This window comes from Propithecus coquereli, unplaced genomic scaffold (assembly GCF_000956105.1).
Source record: "Propithecus coquereli isolate 6110/MARCELLA unplaced genomic scaffold, Pcoq_1.0 Scaffold122, whole genome shotgun sequence".
Taxonomy (NCBI): Eukaryota; Metazoa; Chordata; class Mammalia; order Primates; family Indriidae; genus Propithecus; species Propithecus coquereli.
The window spans coordinates 3,746,599-3,769,809 of record NW_012136303.1 but is presented as its reverse complement, the minus strand read 5'-3'; the positions used below and the strand labels follow the sequence as shown (position 1 = coordinate 3,769,809).

Sequence of the window (23,211 nt, the reverse complement as noted above, 5' to 3'; positions counted from 1 at the left end):
GCCACCCCCCAAGACAATCCTCCCCCTCCAGGGCATCGTACAGAAGCCACTTCGGAGCACCTGCCCAGAGTACCTGCCCTGTGTCTTCCACGTGGTGGGTGGGGGGAGAGCGTGGCTCTGAGAGTCGAGCCTCACTCTAGCCTGAAGCCTCAGCTAAGGCAGCCACAGGGTTCTTCTGCCAGAGTAGCGGGGCCAGCAGGCGCAGAGCAGCCACGGCCATTTCTCCTGCGCCCCAGACCCTCAAGCACAGCCAGGCTCAAGGAAGCCTAGCTTCACGGGTCTGCAAGTGAGTGGCCTACCAGGGGTTCCTGGACACCCCAGAGGCTGCTTGGGGCTTGGCCAGACCCTCCCTTCTCCCCAGCTGCCAGGACAGCACCTTCCCGCCCACCCTGTTCGCCCTGCTCAGCACTGCTTTGCCCTTCACACCCTCAGGGGCCCCTCCCCACAGCAGGCCCCTGAATTTCTCCTTCCTTTGCTTGAGGGGGGAGGAGTGGCTCCATTGTGACCCCCCAGTCACTCGCTCCCTCCTGCAGGCAGGCACAGCTCCGCTTCGGCAGCCTATGCGCAAACACGCCGCGCCCGCTGCCCTCTGTGCACGGCCCCTGGCCGGGGTCTGGACTCTGCATCCCTGGCACCTCAGCGAGCAGTGGCTGCTTTCCTGCGGTGGGCAGCCCAACAAAGCATTGCCGAGGGCGCCCCCTGCTGTGGAGAGCGCGGCACTGCCCGCCTGCAGAACCTGGGAGAACAAACTTTAATTAGGGAGACTGGACATTTTCAGATAACTCCACGCCTCTCTTCCCACCGGGCCCCAGCCGCCTGCTTGATCCGCTGAGACAGCAGAGGCCACAGCCACCCTGGAACTCCCGGGGTCACTCTCAGGTGAGCACTCGCGTGGTTCCCGGTGGCGCCCTGGCGGCTCTGCACCTGCACCCAGCGCGGGCTGGGGAGGGGTGGCCGCAGTGAGCCCTGGCCACATCCCAGGCCGCCCCTTCTCCCAGGCCAGGGTCGCACGGACCCCACCCCCACCCTCCCAGCCAGCAGATTATGAAGATTTAGTCCCCAGTGCTGGGCACTGGGCACGCGCACCTCCTGAGCGTCCCCATGGCGACCGAGCGGCTCTAGAGCCTCAACCAATCGCTAGGCTCCCGGCTGCCCGGGGGCGGGACCAGGCTGCCCATCAAGCAGCCAGGCCGGGCAGAGGGGGAAGGGAAAGGCCGCGGCGCAGTGGCACCCCTCCCCCTCGGCTGCCGCAGGTCCCCTGGGCCTGGCGTCCTGTTCTCCTCCTCCTCCTGGCAGCGGGGCTCCACCGCTCCCTCCATCCTCCTGCAGGGCAGCTCCAGGTTCTGCTCAAAGCCCGCCCACAGCTCCCCTACTAGCCCACATCCCAGAGCAGCCTGAGGGGACCTCAGCCTACATGCCCCTCCTCCTCCCGCACACAGGGGTCTGTTTTTCTCATAGCAGCATCTCCAGCAACCAGCCTGGACGCTGTGGAATGGCACAAATCACCCAGCATCTTTACTGAGCACCTACTACGTGCTGGACCTGTCCCAGGCCAGGAAACAAAGTAACGCCTACAACCAAGGTGCCAGCCCTCCTGGGGGGCAGATGTGCATACCTGAACCTCATGGATAACCCAGAAAGTGAATTGTGGGAGTGGGGGCACCAACCATCCTCTAACGTGGGGAACCCCCCCACCGCCTTGCTGCGTTGCCCCCTCCCTCTGCCCCACCCCTTTACATTGGGGCCTAATGTCCTAATCAGAGCCCCCTGTTCCATAACCTTCCTGGGACCCTGCTCCTGTGTGCTCAGTCTCCTGAACTCTGCAGCCACGCCCCACCCTATGCTTGGGCTCTGCTGTCCGCTGCCATGATCCTCCCAGCTGAGCAACGTCAGTCAGCCTTCACGGCCTGGCTCCACACTGCCTCCTCGGGGTGGGGTCCTTCCTCCCTGCCCCTAGGAAGGCGGTACAGCCCCAGTGCCAGCCTGCTGCCCACCCTCCCAGGGATACTTCACTCCTTCGCCTGGCTCAGGGTCGTCCTGAGGGCTGCCCGCCCCACCAGGGCAGGCCCTGTCACCAGAGAAGCCCCTATAGAGGTCCAGGAGCTTTGGCTGGGGACAAGGATGGACACCCATGCTGGCTGATTGCCTGAGCTCCCAGGAGCTCTGTGAGGGGCCTGTTCCTAGCCCACCTTGCAGGTACAACTTCACACCCTGACACCATCCTTGCAGGCCACTTGCTAGACCTCCAGGGGCCTTGGGTTCCTCCTCAGGAAGGAGGGGCCCCTCCTCAGCAGGCCCCATGCCTGGCTCACAGTAAGCCAGCGGTCACCGCGTTCACCAAGGGCATCAGGCCAAGGCCGGCTACCGTCCCGCACCCTGCATGGGGCCAAAAGTGGCAGCCCATCATCTGCCTCCCTGGCCAGGTTTCCCCTAGGAGGATGGGCTCGCCCTCCCTCGGTGAGCACACAGGAGACTCGGGTGCTGCTTGGGACGCACAGGGTGCTCTGGGGCCCCACCCAGGTCAGCAGCCTGGCACGGGCGGGGGGGGGCCACTCTCTCCTGCCGCCAACACCTGCGCTCAGGGCTGTGCACCTGCACTGCCCGGCCAGCGAGCAACAGGCACTAGCCCCCGTGGCGGCACCCTCCCTGGACTCAGGTGCCCCCCAGTCTAGTAAGGGAAGTGGTTGGGCAGATGAGACCCATGACGCCATGTATTCCAAGTTTTTTAGAAGAAACTGGAAATCTGTAACATTATGTAAATATCCAGATTGTAAAATATTGGTCACTGATTTACATCGTTTACATTTTAAAAAACCGGCAAATAAATGGACAGACCGAATGTGGTCTAGCCAGACAATGGACATTATTCAGCCCGAAGTCAGATACGAGCTGCAACATGGTGAATCTTAAAAATATCACGCGAGGCGAAATGAGCCAGACAGAAAGGATAAATACTGAATGATTCCACTTACACGCGATACTCAGACTAGGCACGTTCAGAGACAGAAGGTACAACTGAGGCTACCAGGGATGGGGGGGTCACTGCTCCACGGGGGCAGAGCTTTTGTTTGCGGTGCTGAAAAATGGTGAATTGTGTACTTAAACATGGTAAAAATGGCGAGTTTTACGTTATACATATTTTGTACCAAAAAGCCCCCAAAACAAAACGAAACCGTGAACAGGCCTATGGGCCCCCGTTAACAGGCTCTGATGCCAGCCTGCGCACCCACGCACACCTGGGGCAGGGAGGGCCAGTCACATGCACAGAGCCCACATCAGAGGGACAAAAAAAATCACAGAGCCTGTGTCCCCCACTCATGCCAAAGTCTAGCCTACCCTGACACTGTGTGCAGGCGGCCCCCGGCCTGGCGTGCCAGCCACCCCTACGCAGCCTGCCTGGCGTGACCCCATTCACGGGGCCGTCTACTACTGGAGTGCCGCAGGTTTTGGCAGAATGCGGAGGGGCGGAGTGGATGCCAGCTGTGTAGGCTGGAAAAGGCCACTTCACCTCCTTGAGTCTCAATTTCCCTTCAGAACGGGTCTCACATCAGCAAAACAGGATTTATACGGTGTAGACGGTATCTGGTATAGAAGAGGTGCTCAGAAGGGAACAACCAGTGGGTTCCCAGCACCTGTTCTCTCGCTTCGTAACTCGCCTACTTCCGACGTACAAGGCTGCCCCAGGCTGAACACGGGTTTCTGGGGGGCCTGAGGTGCTGATTCTGGGGTGGGCACAGTGAGGGAAGGAGGGAGGACGAAGGGGCTGGGAGTTGCCATGCCTGCCCTCGCCCCCTCCTCTCCTCAGCACCCGGGGACCAAGGGTGACAAGGCAGGGGTGGGTGCTGCCACCAGGACTCACGCTATAGTGAGCAATAAACCAACCTAACACTTCTAGAGGAGACTGGGCTCCGAAGAGGGCATCACCAGCTTCCTGGCCCAGGACCTTACTCAAATGCTGCCACCTCAGGGAAGCACCCTGGTAAGCCACCTGACCCAGCAGGGGCAGAGGTGCTGCTCGGGGTGGGGTTGGCTCTGTCTGTCCCTCAGCCCCACAGGCAGCGGCTGTGATCCTGGCTGTAGCCACACTGACTGAGTTCAACCCCCAGGCCTCCTGGTACACCCCCTGCCACCCCAGCTATGGGCCTCCCACCTGCTGTTCCCTCTCCCTGCCTCACTTTGTCCCCAGCTGCCCCTGGCTCCTTCCCTCACTTCCAGGGCTCAGCAAGACCTCCCCTGGCTAGCCCTGCCCGCCTCCGACACACTGACCCCTTTACCTACTTACTCCAGAGCACTTACCGTCTTCCCACGAAACTACCATGTTTATTGTGGCTCTGGCCTGTGCCCAGCACCCACGGAAGCTGCCCCAGCCCTGGAGACCAGGGTTCGCAGATCTGCATTGGCTGGGCCTGGATCGCTCCTGCCTCCCTAGAAACCACACCCTTCCCTCCGGTGAGGGCACCCATGTCTCCCAGGTTCCCTGGGGCGAGCAGGTGCCCCAGGCCTGGCCAGGCACCACCGCCCATCACAGCCATTGCTGATGGCACGTGACCAAGCTGGACTGAGAAAGTCAGTCCCGAGGCTTCTGCTGCCATGACAGGGAAGAAGAGCACCCCCCAACCCGGGGCTGCTGAGCCCACGAGGCAGGGAGGCCCACGACGGGGAAGGTGGGGCTGCCGGCGCTGGCACGGATGAGCCCCCTAAATCCATCTGTGCCTAAAACCAAAGAAGGCCCTAGACTCTTTGGCTAGGGAGCCAGTAACTTCCTTATTGCTGAAGCTGGCTGGAGGCAGGTTCACATCACGTGTCTGGCTCGGTCTGAGTAATCCAGGGTCCTCCCCTTGGCAAGGGCTGAGGGACAGGACCTGGGAGTCGGGTTCTCTCCCGCTGGGACCCCACCAGCTGGGGCCCTCAGGGAAGCACCGGGGACATGCTCCTTACCCAGCTAAGTCCTGAGGAGGCTGGTACCCACAGGAGGGGCTGGCTGCAGGGCCCCCAACCCTGCCAGTGCCCAGAGTGGCACCTGGCCCAGAGAACGCACCTGCCACCATTTGGGAAAAGAAGGAACAGAGAGACGGGGGCAGCTGGGTTCCAATCCGCTCTGAGTTCTTCCTCATACAACCCTCCCCAAAAATGCAATTTACGAGAGACACAGACAGGCACCTAAACCCACGCTGAATGGAACATGGCGGGGCCCAGGCCGGGGCAGAGCGGGTGCGGGGCCCTGCTGTCTGCACGACCTTGGGCACGGCCGCCTCCCCAGCTCCTCTTATCTGCATCCAGGGAGTTGCCGTGACGCCCTCTTGGGCTCCGACGCTTTATGACTCTGAAAAATCCCAGCTGTCCCGCGGGCACCGAAGGCCCAGCAACAGGCCCTTCTAGGGTGCAGGGTGCAGGCCTCGGGCCGAAGCGCTCATGCGCAGGCTGTGCGTTCTGGTTGGACCCCACGGACCGGCAACTAGAAGTGGCATGTTAAGGGTACCCAGGTGACCTCTTGTCCCCACCTGGCCCCATCTTGCTGCCTTGCCAGGAGGCCCCTCCAGGATGGTCGCCCCCTGGAGACCAGCCTGCCGGAGCCAGAGCAACGCCAGCAGGGCGAGACGGCCCGGCCCGTGGCTGTGCTCAGAGGGCCCTCAGGAAAGCAGCGGAGACGCACCCCTTCTGAACGTTCCGCAGAACCAGGCCTCCCCGGCTCTTGCAAAGGGTGAGTCCCCAGTCTGGGCAGGACCCAGAGCCCACCACCTGTGCCCGGAACGCCCACAGGCAGGGCGGGACGGCGTGCCCATGTATTCTAACGTGGGGCAATGTGCTGCGATTCCAATGGGGGAATTAGTGATGAATGGGGGAAATTGTTCCTCCCTCTGTCCTGGCTCCAGAAGGAGACAAAAACCCCTTTTACCTCGGCAAACAATGCCCTTATGTGGGCGCCAGGGCCCCACAGCCTGCACAAGCCCGGCTCTGTGCAAGCCGCCGATCGCCACACCGGGCTCTGGGGCCACAGCCAGGGGCACCCTCTCCTGGTGGGCGAGGCGGACGAAGGCGGGAAGGTCCACTACCCCTGGGACCACGGGCCAGGCATGTGGCCACGAGGGCTGCCTCCTCTGCAAGGCTGCCACGACAGCAGCCAGGCAGGGGAGAGGAGAGGGCATCAATAATTCACACCCAGGAGAGGCAGGCAGGGGTGGAGGGGAGAGGCAGAGTGTGCAGGGCTCTGGGCTGCGGTTGGGGGACATTCCGTAGGCTCTGAATTTGGGGTACACCTCGCCAGTCCTGGCCTCCTGCCTGCTTGGACAAAGGCCAGTGGCCTGGGCCGTGTTTACATGATGCAGAGTTCCAAGGAGCACCAGGCTCCTGGTGGGCTACCCGGGTCTCCCTCCTGGAATGCAAGGCAGGGGGCCCTGGGGCCAAATGGGGGACACTGGGATCCCACCATCCTGGGTGGCGGGCCACACTGGGCGCCTGCCCCACCTCACGAGGGCTGCATTCTCCATTTGGCCTTCGGGCCCCTGCTGCCTGCTGTCCCTGCTGAGCACCCCTGCTCTGTCCCTGTGGTTCAAACAGCCTGGCCCGACCCCGGCAGGGGGCACAGGGAACTCGTGCTCCCGTCTGGGCTGCACTTTTGCCCCCAGCCTGCAGCCCTAGGACGCCAGCGCCCCTCCCCACAGCCCCCGCCTTGGTACTCTGGTGGTGGTGTTCTTGCCACGCCTTCTACGACTCATCCCTTAAGGGCCAACCTAGAGCCCTCAGAGTGTGGCGCAGCACCGCCCGACAGAAATAGATCCCAAGCCACATACGTGCTCTTGAATTTTCTAGTATCCGTATTTTAAAAGAGTAAGAAGAAACAGCTGAAATTAATTTTAATAATCTACTTCATTTAACCCAATATATCCAAAAGGCTATTTCAGTAAGTAATCAATACTGCATTAAAACTGCGATATTTCACCTTCTTTTTTCAGACGCGGTCCCTGAGCCCCGGCGCGGATCTCACATGCACGGCACACCCCGCACCGGCCTCTCCCAGGTGCAGCCCGCCCGCCCTCGGCGACCGCGTTACACAGCCCAGACCCGCATTTTCCCCTCAAGCTGAAATCACTTCTCTCTGTGGGGACCCTGGGGTCCTGGCCCCTAGAGAGGTGTCCAAACTGCAGATGAGAGTTCAGGTCTTAGGGCAGGTGGCCCAAGTGGTGGGGCCCTGGGGACAGATGCCACCTGTGGTAGTGGGTGGACACCAATTACGCATCAGGCGCTGGGCAACCAGTCATGCCTGCTTTGCACAACTGCCCTTACCCCCCGAGGGGGATATCACTGGCCCATCGCCTGGAGTGGAACAGCACCCAGAGAGCTCCCAGAGGACCCTGACCCAGCCCTGGTGCTCTGGGGCATTCTGGGAGCCTCCAAGGCCAGCTCCCTTCTGTGCCTTGGTTTGCCCATCTGTACTATGGGACAACTCCTCGACCCCTGCCACCCCCACTTCCTGGAGCCCCTCCCCCAATATCCACTGGCCAGTTATGCCTGGAGCAAACTCCCAGCGAGAGAGCCTGGGTGTGTCCTCCCAGGCCTGGCAGTCTCCAAGGCCCCTCCCTCTAGGCCAAGCACAGGCAGTGAGAAATAAACCAACTCAATGTGCAAAGCTCTAGCTGAGATGTCCAGAGCCTGCCCCGCAATCATGTGTTCCGAGAGCAAACAGAACCACTCAGGCCTCCGCGTGTGCATGATTCACGGGGCAGGGCCCTGGTCCCAAAGCCTGGGTGGTGTCTGAGGGCCCCTGCAGGCCCTCCACCAGCCCTCCTGGAAGCCTGTCTGGGATCGGTGCATCCCAGTCCTTAGGTAGTCACTTCCTGGTTCCTAGGAAAGTCGCCCTTGGACAGGCTCAGAGTGCAGGTACCCCTGGCCCGATCCTCAGCCCCTCTCAGCACAGCAGGGCCTTCCTCGACACCAGGTCAATCTGGAGGGGCTCGGTACGTGTCCCGGGCTGAGGGCAGGTGGCGGGGCAGGGCTTTGACCTGCCGGATGCGGTGGCCTCACAGGCCTGGCTGATCTTCCAGGTGTGGGGGGTGGCGGGTTCTCCCTTCTCCTTTCTTAGCAAGGGAACCTCACCTCAGGCCCCTGGGCTTGTCCTCGCCAGGAATCCTGGCCTGTGGGGGCCTAGGGCTGTGCAGCCCTGCCTGCTCCTGGGATAATGGGATCTCTCCGTGCCGTCTCCCAGGCTCTCTCACCCCTCAGCAGGCCAAGGGCCAGCACAGCCCGGCATTGTCTGTGCCGCCTGCAGCCCAGCTGATGATGGACGCTTTCCTGTGACCCGGGACTGCCTGCGTGGCCCACAGCCAATCCCTGGAAGGGCTTGGGCCCCAGCTCTGCACTCCTGGGGGGAGGGGAGGACAGAAGGCCGCTGCCTGTCCATCCCATCCGGTGAGGACGTTTAGAGCCTTGAGGAGGAGCAAACGGCTCTTACTCTGGGGGTGTGACCCACAGCCAGAGAATGTGGCCCCAGCCGGGTTTCCAGCCTTGGGCCTTGCACATGTGGCCCGTGGAGAAGCAGGGTCAGGGCAAAGACAGGGCCGTGATCAGCAGGTGGGGGAGAGCAGGCCCCTGGAGGAAAAGCCTTTCAGAGGCCGTCCCCCATGTGATAGTGGCAGTGCCCAGCCATGGGTACTGGGTCCACAGGGAACGGGCTGCAGCAGGCCACGGAGCTCTGTGACCCTGGGAGAGAGCTGCTCTGATGCAGGGACGGGCCCAGAGGAGGGAGGATGGTACCATCCCGGGAAGACACTAGAAGTGGCCAAGGCACAGGGGTTATGCAGGTGACCACCTCTGACCCCGAATGGCCTGGCTCCCACTCCCTCTTGCCCCGTCCTCACTAGCCGTATGGCTGCCTGCTGCCTGTTCCTCACGCGAGGGCTCAGGTCGGGAGGGCAATGTCAAGTGGGTCAGGGGCCAGGTCAAGAAGTCTTATGCGGAACAGGGTCCCCGGACGGGCCTGGCACACGTGGGTGGGGAGAGGGACAGGAACTCGGGGTGCTAGGACAGGCTGTGGGAGGCTGGGTTCAGCTGGCACCAGGACCCTTCCAGCCCTGGCCCCTTTCCAAAGCAGCAAGACCGGGGTGCTGAGAGGAGGGTGGGGGTGCCGGTCTGAGTGCCATGAAGCAAGCTGTGCTCAGGGTCCACAGGGCTCAGTGGACAGAGGGGACAAAGAGAGACCTGAGGAGGAAGGACTGGAGGAAGTGGGTCCAGTGAGGGGTTCAGAGAATCCGGGAGAGGGGAGCAGGAGGACCCCTAATCTCCCAGCAGCCCACGTGCGCCAGGGGCCCCGTGTGGCCCCACAAACCCCAGCACCAGCCTGGCCACTGATGAGCCTCTGCCCTGTCCACGCATCATCCAATCCCGACTGCCCAGTGGGAAGGGGCAAGATTACCACCCCAATCCAGCACGGGGACATGACTTGCCCAAGGCCCACCGTGGGGAGTAGCTGAGGCAGGATCCGAGCCTGGGGCAGGCGGCCACGCTACAGTCTGACACTTGCCCCTACCTCCCTGCAGACCCGCCTGCAAAGGCCAGGGAGAAGGGCACCCAGGGGAAAGGGGCTCCCAGGGGAGAGGGCCCCAGGCCAGTAAGGAAGGGGGAGCCCTGGGCAGGCAGGTGGTCATGCACCTGGCTTCCAGGGGACTACCCTGCTGCCCAGTTTGTTCCTGGGTAGTAGAAGGACCCACCCAAGGACAACAAGAGCCGAGAGGCTTCAGTCTTCTCAAAGTGCTCCTGAGGACACACCAGGATGAATGGCCACAGCCAACAGGCCATGCCAGAGAAGCACTAAGGCTCAGAGAGGGCAGGCAACTTGCCTAGGCCCACACAGCAGGGCAAGGGCAGGCCAGGACCCATGCAGGAGATCCACAGCAGAGTGCCAGGCCCCACCTACAGGACGCCATGCCCAGTGGAGACCTCAGGCCCACAGAAGCAGCCCCGGCCACTCTCCGTCCTCCTGGAACCCCTGGAGTCCCAGACCCTCGCCACGTGGCCTGGCTATGGCCTCCCTGCCCTGTCTCGCCCGGTTGGAGCTTGCGGTCATAGGGAGCTTTTGAAACAGAAGACCCTGGAAACCCCCAAGCCTGGCATCGGGCATCTTCCTCCCTTCCCAGGGCCCTGCAGACGCACTGCCACCAACCCTCCCAGGCCTGCCTCGGCCGTCCTGCCCAAACACAGCCTCCTCCCAAAGCCTCTCCCTTTCCGTGGCCCCCGTCTCTGTGGCTAGTCACTCGGTGGCCATCTGCCGAGCACCCACTCTGCGGTGGGGGCTGAGGATTAAGCCCAGGACAGGAGGCTCAGGCCACGCAAAGGCCCGGCCCTGAGGATGCCCCCCGCGGCGCTGCTTGTAGGAAGGAGAACCAGGGACATGAATGTCCTTCCCAGAAGTGGCCAAACTCCAGTTCAGGAGAGACCTGCTCGCAGTGGTCTGGGCCAGTTACTTCCCTCCTGGAGACGTTTCCTCTTCTGCGAATCGAGAACAGTCACAGTTCTGAGCTCACAGAGTCGGGGCCGTGCAAAATGGGCTCAGGAATGAGGCTGCCGGTCACTGGGCTGACTGGGCAACCTTTAAAACTGCCACTGATCCACACCGAATGACATTACATGGGAAGAAAGGTAGCTACGACACCATATGATCCCATCTTTTTAGATGAAAACGAGGCTTTGGTTATACGCAAATAAAAGCTGGCGAAAAATATGCCCCCAAACTTTGGTGTTTTTAATTTTCTTTTTTTCTCCTTTATTTTTTTCTAAATTTTCTACGATGAACAGCTTGGCAGGGACCCCACCTCTGTGCCTGTCCCTCTCCAACTGGACCCCAGCCTCCTCCAGGGCGAGGGCACGGGTGGGAGCGTCAACCTCCCTGGCCAGGGCGCTCAGCAAGCTCACGGCTACCCTGAGGACAAGCCCCAAAAGAGCTGCAGGACCCTCAGTGCCTCAGTCCCACCTCACAGCCTGGGCAGAGGGACGCTCCCAGGTCCGGTGGGTCCAGGGGTCCAGGCTGGAGGAGCAGCCTCATCTGGGAGGCGCACACTCGAGGCCCTGAGACGTCCCAGGCTCCACACAGCTCCTGCCCGGCAGCGCCAAGTCCCCATCCTGCGGAAGGCAGGCGGAAGAAGGCCCCAGTGCAGCAGACCCTGCGCTCCCCCCTGGCGCTGGCTTCCTGTCTGCCCGGGAGGTGAGTAATGTCCGCTCCCCACCCCCACGCATCCCTTCCCTTCTGGAGGCCCGGCCTCACATTTTCCGCTCAGGAAGGGGCAGAGGGGCCTGATGAAGCCCAGCAAGGGGAAGCGGAAGGAGCGGCCGCCTGCGGGGTCGGGACCTGGCTGGGCCTGCACCTGGCCTTCAGGAGGTGCCCGGCCCACCTGCCCGTGTGCCCGTTCGCCTTTTCATCCGAGGTTCACTCCCTATGCTGGGGGCTGGGGACTCACGGATCAAGGGAAAGAGACCCCCGCATCTCACAGGTAGTCCCAGGGATGCAGCGCAACTACAGGCTGACATGCTGTTCTGCCCCAAGGTAATGCCAGACCAGTGTCTCTGGACAAAGTCTTAAGAGCTGGCTTCTCCCAGGTATCCTCCCTCCATACCCTACAATGCACACAAAGTCCTGCTCAGACCCCAAAGAAAGCCCAAGCCTCGGCCAGGGCTTAGCTGAGGGTCTGGAGGGGACCTGGCCTGTGCGTGCGCAGGAAGCAGTGGCAGGAGGCAGCCTGTGCTACTCTGGGCCCGGAGGAGCCAGTGCTCTCAGTGTGTGGAGGCCTCTGGCTCCCCAGCTCTCTGCCCATCTCTTGGGAACCCTCACACACTGCCCCGCACCTGCTGAAGAGGGGAGAGAAGAAGCACTGGCTTCTCCCTAGGCGCCCACCTCTGGCCAGGTCACCCAGTCTCTCCCTGATTCTGTTTCCTCCCGTGTGAGATGGGGGCACGTGCGGGTGCTGCTCCCTGCCAAGCGGCAGCGGCTGTGGTCACAGGGACCCGGCACAGGGCCTTGGCGATGGATTTGGGACACTGTGAAGAGCCCGAGAGACGAAGACTCCAGACAGCGGCAGGATTGGGACAAAAGCGTCACCGGTTCAGGACAAGCAGATCCCCAACCCCGGTAAAAGTGTGGAGGCAAATTCCGTGGGGAGCAGGGCTGGGCCCGCCGTCGACACAGCCCTGGGCGTCCCCGCACCCAACTTGTCCCCCACGGGGGCGGACCTGTATCTCCTCTGGATGGTGTGCTTAGAGGTAGGTCTCGATAAATGTTTGTACATTTATTAATTTAGGCAACAGACATTCAGCAGGTCCCTACCATGTGCCAACCACACAGCTCACGTCACAGGGGCAGGGCAGGGACCAAGACTGACATGGTGCACCTCACAGAGCTCCTAGTGGGGGCCTCAGATGTCCATCTTTCCAACTTGCCACGTCCTCGAAGGACTGGAGGGCAGAGGCCAAACACCAAGCCCACGTGGGCACCGGTGGGGGTCGGGGAGGCTTCAGAATGGAGACCCCCGAGCAGGAAGTGTGGAGGGCTATGCTGGGTGTGGATTGTGGGCCCCCAGGTCCCCTGCATGGCCTGTCCCTGACCTGCACTAACAGGGGCACCGACAGCACCCTGACCGTCTCCCCTTGGCGCGCTCCCGGGAGCCAGACCTCAGCCTGTGGCCGTGCCCTGAGCACCTCCCCAGAGGAGCTGGCTGTGTGTCGCGTGGGGGCGGAAGGGGCGAGGGTGTCGAGGCTGTCTAGGCTCCGCTGAAACCTGGGAGCCCACTGCTCTGGACAGAGACAGCGGTCACCAACAGGCTGGAGGGCCCAGAAAGCGCAGCAGAGCCCAGACCAGCGCCGGGGCCTCCTCAAGGCCTGCGCCGCCCCGGGGTCTCAGCCGGTCAGCACGGGGCCCCCGGCCTCCAGACACAGCCTGAGCGAACAGTGAGATCCAGGCGTCACGGCCAGCGCTGGCCTCCTCGTCCCAGCTCTGGGGCCCAACCTGAGAAACACCCCGTCCTCTCAGCAGGCCAGCCCGCCTCAGCTCAGCCCACGGCCAGGAGGGGCCGGGGTGGGGGGTGACCACCCCCAGGCTGCCCTCGCACGGGCCTCCTGTGGACCAGCCACAAAACCTGCCAACCCCATCAGCGCCTGTGCTTCTCTCAGCCTCGGCTCCATGACTGGCCTCCGGACGGCGGGGACGTGCCCACGGAAACACAGCCTTCTGCTGCCTCATCCCGAAGGCCCTCGAATCTCCAAACCTCCCCAGGAAGCGTGTCCCACAGAGATCACACTCGCAGAGGGCGGTTGTGAGGAACAACAACACAACAGAGGCCTGTTCGGGAGTGAGCAGGGGGACCACGACCCCCGTTGGTTCTGGATCCTTCAGGGAGGCGCATCTGCTGGCCCCAGCTGAGTGTTGTTGGCATGGCCCTTGGTGTACTTTTGGGTGTGGCCTCAGTCAGCTCAGGCGAGGTCAGCTGCTGGGCACGTCTCTGCCCCAGAGCCCCCCAGGCATGTGGCCACCCCCACCCAGTCCCCGCCCCCGTGGGAACACTGGAAGGCGGCACTGGTCTGGGAGGCTCGCGGCATGAGGGGGTCGCGCTGATCTCACGAGGCATCGGGCACAAAAGCCCTTTCTTTCCCACAGCCTTGCACCCCACTCCTCGCACAGCCACTCCCTGGGCTCCCCAGCCCCTGGCCCAGACACCTCCGGCTGCTCCTCGGGCTGGGTCTCCTCCCAGACAAAGCCGGATTCAGGCCTGGGAGGGCAGGCGAGGGTTCTGCCATGGAGACGAACTTTGACCCATAGGCAAGGCTCCTACCCCTTATTTACTCTTGAAGACAGTCTGTTTCAGAGTTAACATTACACCCCCTTTTAACCCTGCACCTCCCTCCCACATTCCAGGCCCCGACCTTCGACCCCTCCTAATTGTGGCTCCTATACCCCAGTTCTCTGAGGCCTAGCTTCAGCTCATCCCCCCCCATCACCTCCTCCCCGGAAATAAGAGCCCCACAGGGTGTGCTCTGACCACGGGCCACCCCACACCCAAACCCTGTCATCTGAGGCTGATGCCAGGGCCCCAGAGCCCAACTGCCTGGTAGCTCCGCATGGGAGCTCGAGTGGACCTCTGGGGTCTGACCTCTGACCCTAACTCTCCACCCTGAAGAAGGAAGCCTCTAAGTAGAGGACGCAGCTGGGGAGGAGTCCAGACACCTCCTCAGCCAGCCACATCTCATCCCGAGGGGCTGGAGGGTACATGTGGACAGCTGCACGGCCCAGTCACTCACCAGGTGACCCGTCCTCCAGCCTCACGCCAAGCTGCAGAAACACAGCTCTTGTTTTCATTGCTGGGCAGCTGAACTGTTCTGGGTCAGGTACGTCGTTAACCTTCCCAGACCTGAACCGTGATAACTTTGAAAGCCACATCCCCGAAGCCCATGAGCATCAGAGCCGACAAACAGGCATGACACCCCCTTGGGCTGCCAGTCCCCGGGGGCTGCATCCACTCATCTTTGGGAGGACGACTTGCCCTCCCTGGAGCCAGGGCGGGGGCAGTGGGCCCACACAGATGCTGAGGACACCAGCGGCAGCTGCAAGCTCGGCTGGGCCACCCCCAGAGGCCACGGCCCAGATCCCACCACCCTGGGGTTTGTCCACACCTCGGAGGACTAGGAGCTGAGCGCAGCCCCGCCCTCACCGGCCGCCAGGGCACTCACCGTCCTCTTGGCTGTGGAGGTTCTGCGGGCTCCGCATCCTCTCCTCCTGGCTGGGGCTCAGGCTGGAGGCCAGGTGTGGGTCAGCTGACATCCATGTGGAGTCGTTCATATCAAAATCTTCACTGCTCACGGAAGTCTCATCCTGAGCAGGGACAAAGAAGGCGGGCGTTCAACAGGGACGGGCTCTCGGCAGGCCGGAGACAGCCCTTTGGGTGGCCCCCGTGGCCAGTGGGTGTTTGGAGGTGCCCCAGAGGCCACAGGGAGCCCCCAAACCTTGAAATGAGGGCTGAGGGGTGTGCCCCTGCCCTGTGCAAGTGGCCTGAACTCTGGCTCCTGTTGGAAGCCGGGGCTGGGGGCCACGCTGCCTGTAATTGAAGACAATTACGAGGTCTCGCATCCTGTAGGGGCGGATAGCAGGGCCTGGCTCTCACCCTTGTGAGCCAAGGTTGAAACTCGCTGTAAACAAGGGCCCTGCTCCCTGTCCGCAGCCTGGGGAAGAGGGCTCACTCCACACGGTGCCAGGCGGCCAGTGCGGGGTGGCAGGACTCACAGGGCCTCTCAGAGCTGACTGCCCCCCAGGCCGGCCGCCCTGACTCCCATGGAGCATGCATGGAATTCCTTTCTCCCACTCCCCCGGCCCAGAGGACATTTCTGTCTTCCTCCTTCCTAACCTTTGCTGTGCTTCAAAGATATGCTCTTGGGTAGCTTCCAGAGCTGAAAAGGCCAGCCCCAGAAGTACAGAGACGGAAGGGGGTGGGGCGGGCCAGGGTTCGGATCAGACCGCAAAGGGGGTTCGGCTGGAGGGCCTGGGGGGCCGCCAGGGCCTTCCAAACAGCCGGATGGCCTGCTGGGGAGGACCACGCCTGCTCCTCTCTCCTTGCTGCAGCTTCAGTGAGCCCTTGGCCAGTCATCCGGGAACCCCCGGGGCGGAGCCCCTTCAATCCAGCCCTCCAGCAGCGGGAAGGGCCCCCACCTCCTTCTGGCCCAGCCTCTCTCAGGGAAGGGCCCCCACCTCCTTCTGGCCCAGCCTCTCTCAGGAGCAGCAAGCAACTGCATTTGGGAGCCGCCTGTAAACCGCCAGAGGGAGATGACCCAGCAGCTCCCACACCCTGGAGCTCTGGCCTCCCCCCAGCAAGACACAATGGCCTCTGTGGGCCCCAAGTAAGGACCTCTGGCAGAGCAGTCCCCCAAGCCTCCCCTCCAGGGCCCCACAGACGTCTCTTTATAGCGAGCAAACACACTTAGGTTTGAACTTTCTTAGGCTGCTGTCCCTCTGGCAGACACATCTGCTCCGAGTGCTGGGGAGCCAGCCTGGATTAGCCTCTCCCTCCCCCACCTCCAGGGCTGGCAGGGAGTTTCCTGGAATTTGCAGCTTCTGTGCGGCAGAAGAGTGTGGACCCTCTGTGGCTGAATCCAGAGGACAGGAGTAGGGCCACGATGCCCGGGGTCCACATGAGGCACACCCTTGAGGGACGGAGCCCACGTGACCTCTGGTGTCCTCCCCACACACGCGTACACACACTCACTCTACCTCCCTCTCTCCGACGTCTGCTCCATAAACACAAGCACACCCACCCACAGCCTTCCCCCGTGCAAACATGCACATCACACTCACTCAGACTGTTCGTACACACACACTCACACACTCACACACACGCTTAAAAGGCTCTCTCTGCACAAAGGGTACAAAGGGACAACAACACTCTCCCCTATGCTAACTGGATAACTTGAGAACTCAATGGGTGGGGGAAGAAGGGAGGCTGGCAGGTGGGGGAAGGTCCCTTAGAGGCGGAGAGCAAGGCCCCACGGGGCAGGGGGCTCTCCATCTTTCCACACGGTCCTGCCATGTGGGCACTGGGAGCCGCCGGATACAGGGCATCCCACTTGGGCCCCTTGCTGCTTCCTGGCTGTCCAGGGGGTGCCGTGTTCAGGGTACGACCCGAAGTCATGGCCAAAGGAGGAAGACTAGGTGTTGTTGAAACACTCATGACTTCAAAGACAGGGTGTTCCATTAGCGTTGGGAAGCGCCACCTACTCCAAACTCTCCATCCGTTCCTCAAGTATTTACTGAACACCTACTACGGGCCACGCACCCTTCTAGGCGCTGGGAAACTTAGCTGTGGACAAATCAAACTCCTGGCCTGCCTGGCACTCGCAATCCTGGGAAAGACACGGACAATAAGCAGAAAAACACATGTCGTCGGGGATCACGAGGGCTACAAAGTGAAAGAAGGCAGTGCGAGAGGAGAGCAACCCGCAGAGCTGGCAGGTGGTCAAGGAAGGCCCCAGGGTCAGGTGACACTGGAGCAGAGGCCTGAAGGAAGCGGGGAAGGGGGTGTTTCAGGCACAGGCAACAGCAAGATGGGCACATGCTGCTGGGTTTGAGGGGCAACAAGGAGGCCGCTGCGGCCAGGAGTGGGTGAGCACACAGGGGCAGCAGAGCCACACTAGACTGTCCCCTCCCAAGGTGCCGTAACTGGCAGGGCTGCCTCTGGCTCAGAGAAGGGCTCGTGGAGTGTTCCACTACATCACAGGGGTTCCCCGAGGAGCAGGGAAAAGTCAGAATGCTGGGAACAGCACGGGAGGCCCCCACACCCTGGCCTCGCTCAGCCAATTGGAAAACAAGAACAAGGTGGCAAAGCTCGTCGCAAGGCCCCTCCGACTCCGCCCTCACCGGCCGCCAGGCAGTTGCAGGTGCTAGCCCCACTCTACAGATGAGGAAACCGAGGCTCCAAGAGGTTGAGGCACTTGCCCAAGGTCAGGAGCAAACCAGCGGCACAGCCTGGTCTGTGCCATTGCAAAGGACCAGACACGCCCCCTTAGCCTCCGCCAAGCCTCTGCTGGAGCTGTCTCTCACCCCGCTGCTGCTGCTCCCCAGAGTCCCACTCCCAAGCTGCACCACTCAGCTGCGGCATGGCACTCCATTGTGGATCCCTGCCCTGCCCTGCCCTTCCCCAGAAGACATTAGGTCCTTCCAAGAGTAGGGACTGGGCTGTATGTCCCCCACAAGGCCAGTGAGACTTATTGAATCCTTGAATTGCCTGGCATGATGCTGGTGTTTAATGAAGATGCTGTGTTAATTTGATAATTAAGGACTCGGGTTCCACTGCACACAGCTCTAGAACAGAGGACATATGAAGACTGGGCTGGCAGGCTGGCAGCAGCAGGCTGTCTTGCAATGCGCCCCTCCTGCAGCCCCCAGTCACCCTCCACACAGCCCAGTGTTCCTCTGGCCCGGATGGCTGAACCGTCCATAAAAACGCCCCCTCCACCCTTCCCTCCTCTGACAGGTCCCACTGGGAAGGCGTGGGCTGCATTTTGCACTGACATCAAAACCACCTGATGAAGCATCCAGCGCCCACAAGTGTGGGGCTTCGGGTGAGGGTTGTGCAAGAGTTCCTTGCAATGGCCCCGTAATGCAGGCACCCATGTCAGGCCTGGCTCCAGCTCTGCTGGCTGCCCCAGGAGGCCTGCCCCAGCTGCCAGGTACGAACCCAGGCAGTCTGTGTCCAGAGTTGACACCACAGTGTCACCACACCATGGGCCACCTCCCAGTGCTTCCTCCCTTCAATCCAAACAACCAGACTCCTTAACAACAAAGTCTCTCAAGGTAAGACTCAAAGGGAACTCAGCATGTTCACACATGCTCACTCTGTCCCCTCAATGAGTTGAGGCGCATTTACTGAGCATCTACTGAGCATCTACTACTACGTGCTGGCAGTGTGTTGGGAACAAAGATAACTAAGGGGGGGGGGCGGGTTCCTTTGCTCCGGGCCTCCTTATCTAGGGAAAGGGACCAGCTAAAAATTCTAATCTACTTGTAGGTGCCAAGAGGGGTGGGGAGGAGCTGTGGGACACCCTGCCCCCTTACTTAATTGACCCAGCTGCCCTGGGAATTTTCCCACAGCCCCCAGGGTTCTGTCACACAAACCCCAGTTTTGCAAGAAGTGGTTCCATCTAAGATTTAACAGCCCGACTGCCACAGAAATTTTTCTAAAGTAAGAAATCAAGTCTATTAAACCTAACTTTTCAAAAAAAAAAAAAAAACCCCACAAAAATAAGTGTTGGTCAGACTTACACAGACATCTTGAACACCCACACTTTCAAGGCTGGCCTGGAGAAGCCGCCTTCCCAAGGCCCCTCTGCACCCTGCCTGGCACAGCAGAGCCCCCCAGCTACAGAGGGGCGGACTCTAACCGCAGTCACCCTCTCACACCCCGAGCCAAGGCCGGAGAGGCAGGCTCATCGCACCGGCAATCACCAGCACACACAGCTCAGGACCCAACGACCAACGAGCACAGGGAAAAGACACACGTCCTGAGGGACCCGCGGGAGGGGGCCGGCACAGGTTTGAGAGCAGCCGGGCCTCCGGCCTGTGTGGACACGCAAGGCTCTCACCAGCTCACCCAGAGGTCACAGTCACTTCTTGCTTTTCCCTTCTGGAATCTCAAGGAAATCGGGGCTACTGATTTCTCCCTTTCTATTAACAAACTTCAACAAAACTTTCATTAGCAAATACAGTCGTGCGTGCAATCCCATGTCTGGGACCTCTCTCCCTGGACCTCATGTGAGTGGCCAGCCAGCTCCCCCCGGTTCCTGTAGCCTCTGCCCTTGGACACCTCAAGCCTGTGGCCTTTCCACCGGGCAATAAAAGTCCATCATTTATTCCGCACCAAAGGGCCTAAGCCAGGGGTGGGGAACCTGCGGCGCTGCGGCCACATGTGGCCCTCTGGATCCTTCAGTGCAGCCTTTTGACTGAATCCAAATTTTACGGAACAAATCTTTTGAATAAGCCATTATGTCACAGGGCAACAGGGCCAACTGCCCTCCTGGAAAGGGAACTTAAGAGTTGGGCAGGCCGGTGGACACACCCGACCTGGGAGCCCTGCCTCTGGGCAGAGGGAGAGGAGCTGACCAGACCCTCCCTGCTCTTATCTCCAGTCCAAAATTCACGGGCAGGTTCAGTTTTTCTCCACCCAGCCTCTGCAGGCTAACTAGCACAACTGCTGCCCAGCCCAGGAGGAGGAGAACACGGGAGACCGGAGGGGAAATGGTGGAGACAGGCCTGTATCCATGGCTCGTAACCACGGGCAGGTGCTATCAGTAACCTGATTATTTTACAACTGGGGTCAATTTCTCAGGCACAGGGTTCCTGGTGCCTCTGAAGTTGAGCCATTCGCATCCTCCAGGACTTGGGATCCTGGGGCGTGCCCCACACAATATTTTCCAGGCCTTTCCTCAGAGCTGTAACTCTATCTCTACTGCTTGCTCGAGAAAGAGGAGGAGGAGGATTTGCTGAGAATTTAGTGCAGTTGTAAGCCATAAGCCCTGACCAGGAGCCCTGGGTGTGTGTTTCAGAGGAGGGTGGGGGGCAGGGATGTGCAAGGGATGTTTCTGGGCCAGGCAGGAAACAGACCCCTCTCTGTACAGCCCCCAGGTTTGTTCCAGGAGAGGCTGACCCTCCTGCAGGGAGGAACACCAGGCTCAGGCAGTCGCCCCAGCCCCAGCTCTAGGCCAAGGGGGCGGGCACTGAGGTGCAGGGAAGTGGAGCAGCTTCTCAGCCCACTGGTGAGCACCTCCTGCTGGAGCACCTGCAGGCCCCTTCCAGGCGATTCTCCCATCTCCATGTCAGCAAGCATTACACACACAGCCTTCTGAGCATGCCAAGAAGGTGCTGAACCGAGTTTGACCCCAACTTAACCACTTCGCTTCATCAGATGCCTTATTAATGGAAGATGAAAACCCCCCAGGATCTAAAGCAGAAAGCGTTCAAATCCCTGCAGGGAAGGGGCTGCACAAATGAAATATGAGGGTGGTCTGAGCCACAGCTCCTGGGTGCTGTGGGGTTCCAAGGCTGTTGCTTCATGGTACACCCCAAGCCCACCTGGCCACCAGGGGAGGGAGGGGAGGAGGCCAGTCTTCCAAGGATATTCCCTGCACAATTCCACTCCTTCCTGCTGCCATGCTGCCTCTGCTTACCGGCCATGCAAGCACGAGCTCTTCTGGGAAACGTGAGGCTGGGAGGGCTGAGACTCAGCCAATCACCTGCCACACTCTAGGTATTCTCTCCCTCGCACACAGTGACTGTCGGAAGCGTATTCACATACACATGTGGACACTCTGCTGTCCTTGCTGTAATGGACGCCTGCGTGCGGGAAGTGAGCATTTTCCACACCTTCCCACTAGTGTATCGAGTGTAAAACGGGCTTTTGTTCCTAAGCAAAGGCAACTGGCTGTTTTCACAGCATTCCTCACCACCAGGGCCTCACTGACACCCCCAGCCCCTGCCATTAATGAAGGTCTCTTTAAAAGGGAGAGACTGGAGCGATGCACTTGAACAGAAGGAGTTCTTCCAGCCAAAAGGAAGGCTGGAGGGGAACCACTCTGAGCGAATCCCCTGCGGGACTGTCCTTCCAAGAAAAGCACCCAGGCAAAACAGAAAAAGTTCTTGAGCAATTCAGAGGCTGTCCAGCTCCATAGAGCCCCGGATAGCAGCCGCAGAAGTTCCTCAAAGTCAGCCTTCTCAGCTGTTAGGAAGGCGCTGGGGTGCTGTTCCCACACTATTGGGCAGGAAGGTGCTGAATGGGGTCGTGTCACCCAGCCATAGGGCAGTGGGTGTAGGAGTTGCTGGCTTAAAATCAATCCTACTCTGTAAAAGGAGCCCAGCCTGAGCCTGGATTAGACAGGAGCTTGATAATTCAAGGCCACATTTAGGCCCTAATGGCTTTCCAATGAAGGAGTAATTTACTACCTGGGGGCTAAACCACCACTGGGGCCTGGGTCATAAATGGGCCTTTTCCCCAAGCTACTCACAGCCTACAAACTGGTGTGTTTCAAGGGTCAAGCCAGGGGCCTGATCCCATCATGCAAGCGGTTCTCCCCAGAAGAGTAACTGGAGCCCCTCAACACCTCTCTCCACACTCCCCCTTGGTATGGTGAGGGGGTGGGGGGCAGACTGGGGTTGCCAGCTGATTCTGGGATAAGTAGGGCTTTATCTCAAGGGAGAATCTATTTCAAGCCACAATCCTTCTCAGAAGGAGGAGGAAATCACAGAGTCCAAACACCATTTCAGGTGAAATCAGGAGGTTATTCATCTCCCCTCAGAGCAGACAGAAAGAAAAATCAATGTTTTAGAGGGGGAAAAAGGTTCCATTTGAATTAATGGGTTTGTGGCTTCTCCATTGATCTGCGCCTCTTCACACTTTCTTTTTGTGCTTTTGTGCTCTTGGGGAGAGGGGAGGGAGAAGGGAATGGGGAGGAGGGAGTGGGCCTCCCATAAGGAAAAGGACGGTCTAACCTTAACCTTTCTCCAGGAATAATGCTAATTAGCGAGGCTTAATGAGAACTTCCCCAGGAAGCGCGGCCGGGTAGGGGCGACCGGACTCCTGCAAACGCAGCTCTTGATGGGAGTAGGGTCACTTCTGAACCGAGAGGCTGCAATAAAAATGCGGATTGCACTCCCCAGCCCCCCATTCCTTGGCCGGAGTGTCCGGCCCTAGAGGACTAGGTGGAGGGAGGAGAGCAGCAGACGGAGGTGTAAATCCAACTTAACCCGGGCGTGCGTCCTACAGCCGGCCAGCTGCCCCCGCCCCGTGTGCCCCTTCGCCAGAGGCTGCCGACGCCCGCGGCTTCCGCTTGGACCGTACACCTGAGAGGAGCACCCAGTCCTCTCCCGGGAGGGACAGGGGCCTGCCGAAGTGGGCTCAACTCTGCAAACCGCGTCTCAACTCCCCGCGCCGTGGCAGGGCACCCCTCCCTTGCAGTCACGCTTCCCGTCCCCACATCTCCAAACACAGTCCACTTCCCTTCTCGCGACCGCGGCGGCAACCCGAGCCCGGCCCCCACCCCGCCGCCTGCGAAAGCCTTCCTCCCCGGGACGCGGTGCCGAGCCCGCCGCAAACCGTGTGGCCGCCGCACAATACCGCGGCGCGGCGCACACAATCACCGCCCCCCAGGACCGGCGGCGCGCACGGCCCGGGAGTGGGGTGCGCCCCGCGGCCCGGGGTACTCGGGGCCAGGCACACCCCTCGAGCACCCCGCGGCCCCCAGAGTGCAGCCTTCACTACCCGCCCCCCGCTACTCACTCTCGGCCACACTCACCAGCCCCCCGCCCCAGCCCACTCCGCCCAGGGCGCAGCCGCTCCCCCGCGCCCCCTCCTCAGCCCCGGCGCAGGAAGCTCCCCTGGCACCCCCTTCCCGGAACCCCCCAGCCCCCCGCCCCGCTAACCGCAGCTCAACGGCCGGCGGCAGCGGCGGGAGGAGGGGGGCGGCGGCCAAGGGCCCGGAAACAGCCCGATCGCCGGGATCCGGGCCGGACTCCGTACCTGGGCGGGAGGCGAGGCGGAGACGAGCGGTCGGGATCCGCGAGTGAGCGGGGCGGGCGGCGGTGACAGCCCCACAGCTCCAGCTGCTGCTGCTGCTGCTGCTGCTGCCGCCGCGGCCGCCCGGGGAGAGGGGCTGGCACCGCCGCGGCGCGTCACTGCCCGGCCCGGGGGCGGGGGTGGC

At 61.2% G+C, this 23,211-nt stretch overlaps 1 protein-coding gene across 2 annotated transcripts in view; it reads right to left on the bottom strand.

Moving 5' to 3' along the window:
- NOL4L (nucleolar protein 4-like) overlaps positions 1–23,211 on the bottom strand; it is a 121,391-nt gene that overhangs the window by 13,050 nt on the left and 85,130 nt on the right. Inside the window, exons 1-2 of one of the 2 annotated variants that reach the window (XM_012637745.1) lie at positions 23,031–23,205; positions 14,707–14,848 (exon numbers count right to left, since the gene is read on the bottom strand). In XM_012637745.1, coding sequence (XP_012493199.1) covers positions 14,707–14,815 — 109 coding nt within the window. In that variant the 5' untranslated portion in view covers positions 14,816–14,848; positions 23,031–23,205. Of the gene's footprint in view, positions 1–14,706; positions 14,849–23,030; positions 23,206–23,211 lie in introns of those variants that run through there. The other variant, XM_012637744.1, reaches the window with a different exon arrangement.